General features: G+C 35.2%; 1 protein-coding gene and 1 non-coding gene across 2 annotated transcripts; one reads left to right on the top strand and one right to left on the bottom strand.

Moving 5' to 3' along the window:
- Positions 1 to 4,855: 4,855 nt before the first annotated feature.
- On the top strand, positions 4,856 to 4,929 carry TRNAI-AAU (transfer RNA isoleucine (anticodon AAU)). Its single transcript has one exon. It is a non-coding gene; the product is annotated as a tRNA-Ile (tRNA).
- A 930-nt stretch (positions 4,930 to 5,859) lies between these two features.
- Positions 5,860 to 9,104, bottom strand: LOC137727237 (la-related protein 6C). The gene is made up of 10 exons (XM_068466097.1): positions 8,694 to 9,104; positions 7,917 to 7,998; positions 7,732 to 7,826; positions 7,543 to 7,614; positions 7,373 to 7,452; positions 7,187 to 7,265; positions 7,036 to 7,083; positions 6,899 to 6,967; positions 6,658 to 6,786; positions 5,860 to 6,417 (listed from the first exon to the last, which is right to left on the bottom strand). The coding sequence occupies exons 1-10, from the start codon at positions 9,015 to 9,017 to the stop codon at positions 6,181 to 6,183; spliced, it is 1,215 nt and encodes a 404-aa protein (XP_068322198.1). The 5' UTR covers positions 9,018 to 9,104; the 3' UTR covers positions 5,860 to 6,180.
- Between the last annotated feature and the right edge of the window lie 4,170 nt (positions 9,105 to 13,274).

Below are 13,274 nucleotides of genomic sequence, written 5' to 3'. Positions count from 1 at the left end.
CCGCAGCGCGTGGCGGCTAATCGCCCTGACTCGCTGAAAAATCGAACAACTCCAAATATTTCCAAATTTTACAAGAATGAAGATCTCGATGAGTGGAGAAACTTTCATACCTATGACTAAGGCCAATTTGGCCGAGAAAATCTCCAATTTCACTAAAACCCGTCAGAAACCCTAAAAATTGGGTGTTCTTGATTCGACTGCAAACAAGCTTTGACGCCCCAACCATTGCTTGGGCTTTGTTCCTGGGGTTGAGGAGAGTCCATCGGTGGTGGTGGTTGATGGAGTTAGCTTCATGATTGTCGGATTTCCGCCGTGGCACCCCCGGAACCTATGGTTTCCATTCTTCACGAAATCAAGGCTAAATCTAGTGAAATTTGATTGGAAATGGAAGATGGGAGATCATGGAATGTTTTCCAGGTTGTGGACGGTGGCGATTTGACAGAAAAACTGATGAAAATCATGTTGGCATAAGGCGGAACGGGTCAGGTCGATGGGGAGGTACCTGGTTAAGGGTGATCCAGTGCGCTTCCACTCTCTCCTTTCCCTTCTTTTCTTGCTCTCCCTATTGATCATTCTTTCTTCTCTTCTTTCTGATTGGGCATCCCGCCCCTCCTTTCTCTCCTTTATCTTTTCTCCCAACCGTCATTTATTCTTTCATTCAATATGGGCCAGACATGTGGCTTTCCAGATTTTGCTCCAAAAATATGGAGCATTCCAAAAAATATTTATTTAAATGACTATTTTGTCCCTATTTTTACTCGTCCATAACTTCTTCGTTGTAACTCCAAATCATGTTCTGTTTACGCCCACGTGTTTGTAGCGATGAGTACTATGAGGATGCGCCAAGAAAATGGATCTTACGTGACACGACAAGACGGTCAACAAAAGTCAACGTATTTACCTCAAAGGGCATTTTTCGTAATTTCACATTTTAAAATTATAAAAACCATAATTTTTTGAGAAAGATCGTTACATTTGATGCTAAAAATAATAAATTAGTTCTATCTCCCCTCCCCTTTTATCCTATTCGTTAAAGAAAAATACCATTTATCCTATGTGATTTAGCCTCTGTACTTCTTTCTCAGGAAAAGAAAAAAGAATTTTAAATTAGTTTACAATTAAATCCCTATCTCTGCAATTCCTTACTTTTCGTTGTGATTTTCCATTGAATGTAACCTTGGTACGTTCTTAATTGCTTTATTTACTTATTCTTGATTTATTTAGTATGTTAATTATTTATATGGTCTTTGAAGTTGTCGGTTAGGTTTATGATTTCAAGAATTGTTTATATTCTATTGTTGTTTTTTTTTTTATATTGATTATAATTTTTTTCTTAAACATATGATTTTATGGTTCTAATTTCAGGTAGCCTACCCAAGAAAAAACATCCTGGCTTCGCCCTTGGTCCCATATCAAGTTTTTCTGAAACCACCAAACTTCTTAAGTAACATAATGTAATTGCATGCATTACAGGAGAGTATGTCTCCTCGCAATCAATTCTAGACCTTTGTGAAAAACCTTTTGCAACAAGTCATGTTTTATCTCTTGCAATCTTGTTTTTCTCATTGTGCTTTCTTATGAATACCCATTTGTAACATACGAGGTTCACGCTAGGCGGGTTTTGGATTACTGGTCCAAACACACTTCGCTTTTCCAAGGAATTAATTATGTCTGGATTACATTTTTGACTTAGGCCAATCTTGTCTCTGTTTGCATTCATCAACAGAGTAAGGCTCAATATCATCGCTTAGTATGATTTCAATGGCTAGTGCGAATGCGAATATGTTGTCGATGATTATCTCATTTCGATCCCATAATTCATTATTACATGTATAATTTATAGAGATTTCTTTGCTTTCATGTATTTCTGTCTCTTCAAGGACATGTGTCATATCAAAGACATTTTCTTTTTCGGGAAGTACAAAATCATGAATTGTGGATTCATCATTCATTTCATTTTCATGAATGATTTCATTTGGAGTCAGGTGTGCCTTCATCTTCCTCTTTCGAGGAGCTGAATCTTATAAACCCGGGGGTCTACCACTCTTTACATGTGCACTAGATGAATAATTTGCTACCACTTTGTTTTGTCCAACAGGGACATCAATTCTTGCAAGCACGTTTGCAGCTGTTATATATGATTTTGACACTTTCTTTGCATCATTAAATGCACCTGGCATTTGATCAGCAATACTTTGAAGATGAATGATTATTTTCACTTCATTTTCACATTGAGTGCTTCGTGGATCGAAACGAGACAATGTGGGTACATCCCATGTTAATTCTCGTCAATCTTCTGGCACGGTCTTTTTTCACCCTAATGGTTGGAAAATTGTCTCATCAAAGTGACAATCGACAAAATGAGCGGTAAAAATATCACTCGTCAAGGGTTCCAAATATCTAATGATAGATGGTGAATCAAAACCCGCATAAATTCCTAGTATACGCTGAGTTCCCATTTTAGAACGTTGTGGCGACGCAATAAGTACATAAATTGCACAACCAAAAACTCGTAAATATGAAATATTTGGCTGATGCCCAAACACAAGTTGTACTGAGGAGTATTGATGGTTGGTAATAGACCTCAAGCGAACTAATGATGCAACATGAAGGATGACATGTCTCTATGTAGAAATTGGCAATTTTGTTTTCATAAGCAGAGCGTGTGCTATTAATTGAATCCGCTTGATAAATGCTTCTGCTATACCATTTTGAGTATGAACATGAGGAACATGATGTTCAACATTAATGCCTAGTGTCATGCAATATTCATCAAAAGTTTGAGACGTAAATTCACCAGCATTATCAAGTCAAATTAACTTAATAGGATGATCTGGGAACTGTGCTCGTAATTTATTATCTGAGCAAGAAGTCTCACAAAAGCTACATTTCGAGTAGACAAGAGGCAAACATGCGACCATCGGGTAGATGCATCAATCAAAACCATAAAATATCAAAATGATCTACAAGGTGGTTGAATAGGCTCACAAATATCCCCTTGAATTCTTTGCAAAAATGATGGGGACTCAACATCTTTGATTGTTATGGTCTAATTACCAATTTCTCTTGTAAATAAGCATTGCAATGGTCATCATTTGATATAATAATATGTTTACTTAATAATGAATGCCCATTAGAGTTGGTAATGATCCTACGCATCATGGTGGATCCTAGATGACCTAAACGGTCATGCTACATGCTAAAGCATGTAAACTTTTGGATCAATGAATTTTTAGTTCATAACAGTATGTGCTTCAATTGTTTTTATGTATGTATAATACAATCCACTTAATAAACCTCGCAACTTCTCTAATGTACAACTCTGGGTATTATTGGAGGTAATGCATAGAGATATTCCACATCACCTACACTTTTCATTTCATATTAAATTATTAATAGGTTAGCACTTGAACGCTCCCAATAATATCAATACCATTTGCTAAAATCTCCTCTAAAACACAAAATATTGGTCGACTCAACTCTAATGTTGAAAATATCTGTGATTTTATAGAACTTACTCGCTCAGTCTATACCGATTCAAATCCAGGTATAAAACTTTGAAGTCTCATTAATGCACAAGATATATAGAATGTGGTCTGAAATTAAGCAGAGAATATGTCTCTGAGATTGTATTGTTGCTTCTGCTGATGATGATCAAGAAAGTTCATCATACTACATTATTATTTTTTTTGGGATATCCAATTTATATAAAAAGATGGTACTGGATACTCGTAGTGTTTGGAGAAAGAGAAATAATAAAAAGTAGGGTTTTGAGAGACAAGGACAAAGATCTCAATGAGATCGTACAATGTTTACAAACATAGCTCAGGCATCTACCAGCTTATCTTTTTGTTCTTTTTTTTTTAATCCAAGCACTCCTTGTCGGCTATTTTTTTTTTCTCAAAACTATGTGCATTATTAGTTTAGTTTAGAGCTAACTCTTCTCTCTCCCTAAAAGCCAATCCATTTTGAACATGGACAGAAAGAAACCAATGTAAAAACAAGTGATGTTTCTTGTGATGGTATATATCAGGCTTTTTGTTCACGTTATCATCATCCCCACTGGCTAGTCACTACTCACTGGTTACTTACTAAAGTAGCCGTCCACGTGAACTCGAGTGACTGATAACTAGTAATAGTTGTGAGCTTCATTTCAAAACTACATGTGCACTTCGGCGATAAACGCTAGCTTTTGTGGAAACACCCCAATAAACAAATTTCTTGTTTACGCTACAAGAAAAATGGCCATTGCACACAAAAAGTTAATTGTGCCTATTGAAACCTAAGGACACCAATATATGTGTCCATTAATAATAGCAACAATGCAACAACCAAAATAATATATGTGCCCACTATGGGCATGCCCTTTGATCATAGGGCACAATATGACGTTTGGTGCTCAAAGAGTTGAGAACAAACAACGGTTTTTCTATGCCTTTGTTCTAACAAGGTTGTCTGATGATTATGTATTCATTTCAGAATTAACAAATGTTTAGCTGACATAATCTTACGCAATGTGTCATTAGATTAGAGAAAACTTGTGCCACAATCTCATCACAAAATCAAGTTGTTATAATAAACATAATTTGTGTGGACAACTTTGAAATAGATTTCATGCTACTATTTTTTTTCCCTGCTTAATAGTAAGATTAAGAGATTACTGCAAGCGACCCGAGACCTTGAATATGATTTCCCCTCCCATCATTATCGCTTATAGCAAAGTAGTTCGATGTTTTAATCAACTATAAACTATATAACAAAAAAGCGGGATGCATGGGATTCTCTTAGTTTTAGTCATTTCGTCATGGTACAGGTTGCGATAGTATTTTAGATATTGTTACAATTTGATCAACGTGGCCTATTAGCTCAGCTGGTTAGAGCGTCGTGCTAATAACGCGAAGGTCGCAGGTTCGAGACCTGCATGGGCCACTTCTTAACGTTTTCACCCCTTTTTTTTTTTTTTTTTTTTTTCGTGTTCATCTTCTTTTGCAAGAAGATCGAAAGGATTTCTGACGAATGACCCAAGGCCTTCCTACTGAACTTACATCAAGTGTTTATTAATTCTCATAAATTAAGAAAACCAATTCTGACGAATGACCCAAGGCCCTCCTACTAAACTTACCTCAAGTGTTTATTAATTCTCATAAATTAAGAAAAACAATAATTGATCTACAAGCTAAGGACTTGTTAATAATCATTCGTTTCTAGTTTTTTATTTTGACCATTGTGCTTGAGATTTGAAGAAAGTGTATGGCGAGAATAGTACTAGAATGGGTGATCTTCTGAGAAGTACTCGTGTTGCATCCCCCACCTCTTCCAATTTATTTTTTCCTAATCTAACATCTAATCTAATAAATTAATCGTTCGACAAAAAAAAATGTAAAAAGAATTAGTTGGGATTGAATACACACCATAATGCATAAGTATTATTCTTTTTCTCTTAAAAAAAAGTGTATGGTGAAAGAGGTAAGAAGAAGAGTAATAGGAAAAATAGGAAGAATACGGAAGAAGCATGAAATAAAATCTTGAAAGTGAAAACAATGTATAATAGTTTTTGGTTTCTAGTTTTTATTTTGTGTGCATTTCTTCAACATATTTCTTCCGCTCAGCTCTCCTTTTTCCCATGTATTTCTCCTCCATCACCAACACTAAAAGAAAAACCAAAAATAAAATAATTATCAATCTGCCTTGAAGTATATACCCTTTCCTGAGCTGCGCATTTGGTTAGAACAATACCTGGCTATCAAAAATGTCCTTCATAAAACATTTTGTATTTGATTTACAATATTTTTTTCTTGTGATCAAAACCGTTTATATTATAAACTACTATATAAAGATAGTTTTGAAAGAGAGAGTTTATCCATCCACTTCATTATTCAAATAGAATTGTACAAAAGAGAATTGAAATTCCAACCCAAATGGAAAGTACCTCTATAAAAAAACAACATTCCAAACAAAAAAGGTGATCACTATGGGGTCTAGATAACAGCCCAGAGCTAATGGCATCCCAAAATTTGTTTACCATAATATACATCTCAATTAAAATCAATAAACAAATTACCCATTTCACATATTAATGGCTGCTTAACCAAAATCCCCCTTCTTCTCAAGACTCCTTAATTAGGAAAGGCAGAGATCCATATGCATATTCTTCTAGTAACGTCAAAATCACTCACTCTCCTACGGCGAATTCACGGCGCTTACTGGCTTGCCTCTTCCCATGGTGAAGCCTCGAGTCCCATCCGGCATTCTTGGTCCTTTGGAATTCAGTTTTGCAGATGCTTCACAGTGGATGGTGCTGCTTGACAGCGGAGACGGGGTAATCAGGCCACGGCCGCTCTGGCTCTGCCCGCGTCCTCGTCCCTTACCACGCCCCCAGGCCAATCCTTTCTTGGACAATGCGGAGTTTTCTTCAACCTACCCAAAAACGTATTCATGTGAGATCAAGGCGTTATTTGAAATACATAAAATTATATGTACCACATTTACTAACCACATTTTATCTCATATCCTTGATAAAAGTGTGATCCACTTGCATAAGTGGATTTTGCCTCTTAGCTTGTCGATGAAAACGTGATTAGAAAATACAGTACATGCTGTAAAAGACAATGTAATGGCATGTTATCATGATTTTTTTTAATGCAAGAAGGGACTTACATTAGGACTATCAATGACCAATTCAGGGTTGATTGGGTGAGAAGTTTCTACTGCGCAATCATACGGTGGTTCTTCATCCTCTAAAATGCCATTGAAATCAGACTTTCTGCTCTTCAAAACAGACTTTGGCTGAAAATCACGGTGTTTTAGAAGCAACGAGGCCTTGTTAAATAAGTGGAGGTCTATATGCATATACTGAACTTACAAGCAACCACATTCTCTGATGTTTATAAAGACATACCGAGCATCTGATCAGCATTCTTACTCGGAGCCCTTTTCTCCAGTTCCTTTCATCGCTCAACTTATCAACCTGATGTATGAAAAATATTAAGAGAGAACAAAGGATGGAATCTGAAGTTATAACAGCATTAAACATACCGCTCTCTCTGCTATTTCCATTGTCTCATACTCCAAAAGTGCATGCAGCTGCATAATTAGAAAAGAAATGTATTATCATAAGAAAATTTCTACAAGAGTTCTTGTGAATTATATGGCTAATAGGACAAAACTGGTTAATTTAATCTTGTACCTTGTTGCTGATAATGAAATCGCCTTTGGAGCGGGAAGAATTGGATTCGTGGGGATGGCATATTCGGATAGTTTTCACACTGTTCTTGAAAGAAAGTGTAAATATGCTGTGATGATTCTCTCAAAATATATGATAACACAATACGAAAGGAAAGACCATGGAAAAACTTGGTGCGAAAAATACAACCTTCCAACCACACTGAATATCTTCTCTAGGTTTTGATGAGAGTGATCTTCAGGCAAATTCTCTGCCACAACGGTGCGAGACTGCAAGAATGGATAAAAGAACAAACACACCATATAAATGACTCATGAAGACACTTAAATCCATGTTGTTTAGTAAGCATCTGCTTTTACCTGCAATTCCTCTTTGTCCTTTTCAGTAAAAGGACGCTTACGTCTAACCTTCTTGCCATCCTCACTTACAACCTTCAATAAATTTATTGAAGAATCAGGATGAAAGCTTGAAGATCAAATGAGTAATACTATTCACGAACGAAAAGAATGACAACAAAACCTGATCAGTAATTTAATCAGACAACTTACAAGCTTTAAAGAAGACCGCAGTGCTTGCGTGAGCATATGGTTGTTACTAGTAAGTGACTTCATTTTCTTGGTGTTGGCAACAACAGATATTGGAACTGTTATAAAATACAAAAGCATGCATGAATCGAATTGCGGATTTTCTTTTTTTACTTAATCTGCATAAATTAGTTTCCGAAAATGTTTACCAAATCCTTCGGGATCTTTACTTATGTGTTTCGCTAAGGATTCATTTGCCAGCAGACTCATGTCACTGAACTGGTACTCCACCTGTTTTATGCAAAAAAAATAGTCCTTAGGTTCAGAAGGTGCTGAATCTCATGTATCGCAAAATTTGAAAGAGTAATGAGGTCTTCTAATTTCTAGAGAGATCTCCAACTATTTTTCGATACAGATTTCCTTGCGGAACATTAACAAAATTGGACGAACACTTCCAATAGCTTCTGAGGTAAATTCCCTGCCTGAAAAACCTGGTAATGCTTTCTCATCTTAAATTGGACAATGGCAATCGGAGGTTTTGAACCCACCCTATGACAATTGGTGCTGGTATCATAATAGATAATCCCTAGACCTCTAAAACTTGAACGATTACCAAAATTGGCTGACAATTAAGTTTTCCAAATTTCTTGTCACACATAGTTGAATCTAAATCTATGTGTGACTTGCAAAAGCCATGGTGGGAGGGAACAAATGAAGGTCATAAAAGGACGATTCCATTTTGCCTAACATGATCAGAAAATCCAGACATGTTTTATCTAATTCCTAATAAAAAACCAGATATATGGTCCATAATTTTGAAACTTTAACACATAGGGTAACGTTCTTTTGTCAGATTGAATGCCGGTACACATCCAGACAAAAATCAACCTGATCAATGATCAAGATTCACAGTTTGATAAAACCACATTTTCCTTGACATACAATACAATATGGATAAAAAGAATGAACATTCGAAGGCACGTTACCTGCTTAATGATCTTCTGTTGAAGATCATCTGGGAGCGCGTTCTTGGACCGATTGGAAAGCGGATTGATATTGGGATTATTGGAGATCAGGTAAGGAGGCAATTCTTGGTCCCCAATGTAAAACCAATCAGGGGAAGCAGTACTGTCACCAAGAAAGTGAAAGCAGGGATAGAAATAACCAGAAATGGGCATCTGGGCATGTGATCTTGGCACAAATTCAGGTGCCTGTGCATTAAATGTGAAGGATGGACTTCTTGGGTTTTCTTTCACCTCCATTTCTGGGACCTCTTGGGGCTTTTCCCCAGGTGGTTGTACTTGCGCCATTTTTTTCCCTTTGATGTTCTTCAATTCTCTCTCTCTAGATGCCACACACACTCTCTCTCCTCTCTGGGTTTTTTTTAGTGTGTGGATTTAGCTTCTGTGTGTTTTTCTCTCTCTCTCTTGGGGATTATTGTGTTAAAGTTTTGTAACTGTAATTTGATATTGCAGCCTTGTTTGGCGCCAAAGTATTGGGGTATCCGTATTTCGATGTGGGGATTTGTATGGACTGATTTTTCTTTCAGATGACCGTTGCTTGTGGAGCTTTGACTCGTTATTTTGAGGCTTCCATTTGCCCATGTGTCCTCTTTTCTCTTTGCACAAGTCCTACAAATTTGGATCGTGTCTATTTTATCTAGGACGTCCCTTTAAAAGATATTGTCGAACATCAAATGGGATCAAAATTACGTTCCTCATATTGTAGATTTTAATTTAATAATTTTTTCTCTCATATTGTTTTGGTTTCTACACAAAATTTATGTGACCATTTTGACATATAGAAAAAGTGCATTATTAAGTGATAACTACTATCTTTATGTTTTTATTCTTCTAACAAAAAATGAAGATGCCCCTTAGTACTACGGTTAGTGGTAAGTGAGAGATCTTAGATTCAATTCTCGTCAAATGCGAAGTTAACCACATTATTATGGCAAGCCTATTATAAGGCTTAACTCACTCCCCCACCCTCTTAGTGTAAATACTATCATTTGTTTCAGAAAAAAAAAACAAAAACATAAAAAAAACAAAAAGCAAAGATAATTCTTGCATGGTGACATAAAGAAGAATATTTTGAACATAAAACACAAAGAAAAAACTTTAAATTGATAATAATGTTTTTTTTTTTAACAAAACATATTATCTACATTAGGGGGTAGGAGAGTGGGTTAAGCCTCATTGGCTAGCAATAATGTGGTTTAAATTCATTTTTTTGTGAGAATCGAACCTAAGATATCTCACTTATAAATTAACAAACTCAACCATCAGTATTAAATTGACTATTAGTAATAGTGCTTTTGTAACTTTTAGAGTTTTGAAAAAAAAAAAAAAAAAAAAAGAAAGTGCTTTTGTAACAATTCATAGATGAGAGGAGACGTCATAAAAAGATTTAATTGAAGAAATTACGTTTTTCTATCTTGAATGTGTAAGTAAAGCTATTATCAAGGAGAATGACTTTTGTAGAACTGGTTCACTGCTAATCTGGTGTTCGTTCTAATAAAACAAGATATATTTTATACTAAGAGGAATGAGAGTTCGGTTAAGCCACACAATAGACAACCTAATTTGGTATTGAATTTGCCATTCATGATATTCAAATTTAAGATTTCTCACTTACAAGTGACGAGGAATACCATTAGACCGTAGTACTGAGTTGGATGAATTGAGACGTTCGTTCTGTATAAGTTACTCTTACTTATCAAAACCAGTTTTGTTCGGAATTTTTCCTATTGAGTTTTCTCCAAAACAAGGTTTTTAGTGAGGCCTTCCCGCAAGCCTTAGTACTTTAAATTTCTTTTCAGTTAATGGAGTCCATATTGTTTAGAAATAATAACAGTTTAAAAGAGATAACATTGTTAAATTCATTATAATTATAATAGAAAATTTGTCTGCAACACTTACATATTTTTATGCAATCGTCAGCCAATCACTATAATAGGTCCGAAGTTCAAATTTCTCTTATGTTTGAAAAGGATACACTCGAAATTTGGGAGAAAGAAAATAAAAATTTGAAGTTGGTAGATTTATACTTGAAGAATATGAGTCCAAGTCCCAACCAATCCCTATGCCCTATATATTTGCTCGTTCACATACTTGAGATTGGTCCAATAAAGTTCAAAATGGCAGTTTGGGCGGACGTATGTATAGATTGGTACATTAATCGAAGCCCAATGTAATGGTAGCAAGAAAGAAGTTGCCCACACAAGCAATGGAGGGCCAGCCTTTTAGCTCGATATGATGCTCCATGGGCAACATCTAAAGTAGAAAGCCTTCGTTTTCTACAGAGATTGGGACACAAAGAAAAATTTTAGGATAAAAACATTAATTAAACCCAATTACACTATTGTCTAATAATATTTTCTATAAATTTGTAAAAAAGATATATCAAGTTTGATTCACGTAAATGACGAATTTCTAAAAAAGATATTTTCCATAAAAATTACACATTGTTTCACCATTAGGTTATCGGTCAACCTTACCATAATCGAATATCGATAACAAGTCTTTGATTAATAGATACCAGATAAATGGTACACCTTATGTGTGTTTTAAATATATGGTAGTTTCTACTTCAAAAAGTATATGGCAATTTGAAAAAGAAATTGGCCTTAAAATGAGTTTGAATTGAATGAAAACTAAAATAAAAAAGGAAATGTAGGGAGTGGGAGAGAGAAAGTGGAAGAGTAAAACTATGGTTACATGTGTGTGAGAGAATGAAAAAAAACAACAAATCTTTTGTGCGAAATTACTTTAATGCCCATAAAATTACTTTTGATTTTTTTTTCAATCATGCATGGAAGGGTAAAATAGTATTTTCCTTTATTTTTTTTAAGCAAGAAAATATATTAAAGGAAAAACCACCAAGAACAACTATTCCCCACAGAATCAAATTGAAGAGCATGAAGAACAAATGAAGAAATACAATAATCCCAAATATGACAATCAGTAATAAGAAGGCCTTGGCGAGTGAAGGCATTCGCCACAAAGTTAGCATCTCTAAAATATGTTTCCAATCAATGCAAGCAAATTTGGTCGCCGTCCACTTGATATCTTCAATAATAGAAACTAGATTTCACAGCATCGCACCCCAGTCTAACATTCACTGAATGACCAACTTAGAGTCTCCTTTTACTATAATCTTTGTATAGCCCTTCCTCTGAGCAAAAAGAAGGCCCTCTTTGAGAGCCCTAGTCTCCACTTCAGAAATAGTGGCGCCGTCAAGATTTAAAGCTCCACCACCAATGAGCTGCCCATTATGATATCTTAAGACAAATCTTGCCATCGCCTTGTCCCCAATAACTAAGCCGTCAAAATTTAGCTTAATATGCCATTTAATGATCACGAAAATATCATTAGTATTTCTCCTTAAACCTTTATAATTGGCCAATAACTTAGATCCTGGCGGAATTAGCATAACATTATTGAACACCATCTTATTACGGTCATTCTAAATTTTCCAACAAAGGAGGAAACACAAGATTAATTCACTAGGACCTTCTTTATCAACATGCTTTAAAGAATTAAGCCAGTTTATGATCACAGGGAAGTTAGCATTAGTGAAATTGCCTGGTTTAATTGAACAAAGGTCCCAGATCAAATTAGTGACACTGCAATTAAAGAATAAATGCATTTGATCTTCCTCTTCAGAATTACAAAAAGGACACATCTTATCACTATTAATCACAATATGACTTAATCTTTTTCTGGTCTGAAGTCTTTCACGAATGAACAACCATGCATACATCTTAACTTTAAGGAGAATATTAATTTTTCACATCTTATTAATTAATTTATGATTTGTAGATTGAGTCAACGTCCCTTTCTGAATCCAAGTAGACAATTTAACAAAGAACTTACCATTTGTATTTGGACCCCAAACTAGCACATCTTTGGAAACCTGTAAAGGAATCGTAATATTACAAATTTTCCTAACAATTTCATTAATAACCACTTGCGAAAGCATTCTCCTATCCCAACAAAAATTATCAATAAAGTCACTAACCTTCAACTCCCAATTAATTTTTTGATTGTCAATATTGGGTAAGAGATGGAACAAAGGGTAAGGAAAACCCAATAATAGGATCAGAACAAAATGTCCTTACCATTACCACTTTCCATCTCATACCCTTAAGAATAACATTCCTACTTTTCAAGATACCTTTCCAAGCAAAAGAATGATTTTGTCTAATTTTATTATCTAGAAAATTTTCCTTTCTAAAATACTTACTCTTGACCAATTCACCTATCAATTATCATCCTTAGTCAACAACTTCCAACCCAATTTAGCAAGACAAACGTTATTAAAATAATCTAGTTTTTGAACTCCTAGACCGCCCACTTTCTTTGGAGCACAAACTGAATCCCAAGCCACTGGAAAGATCTTCATGTCCCTACCCCAGAAAAAATCCCTACATTCTTTATTGAGCTTATTGACAATCTTGTCAAGACACTTAAAGCAAGACATAACATGATTAGGCATGTGAAATCCCGTTCCCAGATTTCACTATTATAATCTACGTATTTGTTTTATTGAGATTTTATATTATT

The sequence above is a fragment of the Pyrus communis genome, chromosome 3, assembly GCF_963583255.1.
Source record: "Pyrus communis chromosome 3, drPyrComm1.1, whole genome shotgun sequence".
NCBI lineage: Eukaryota > Viridiplantae > Streptophyta > Magnoliopsida > Rosales > Rosaceae > Pyrus > Pyrus communis.
This window is presented reverse-complemented; position numbering and strand designations above follow the sequence as displayed.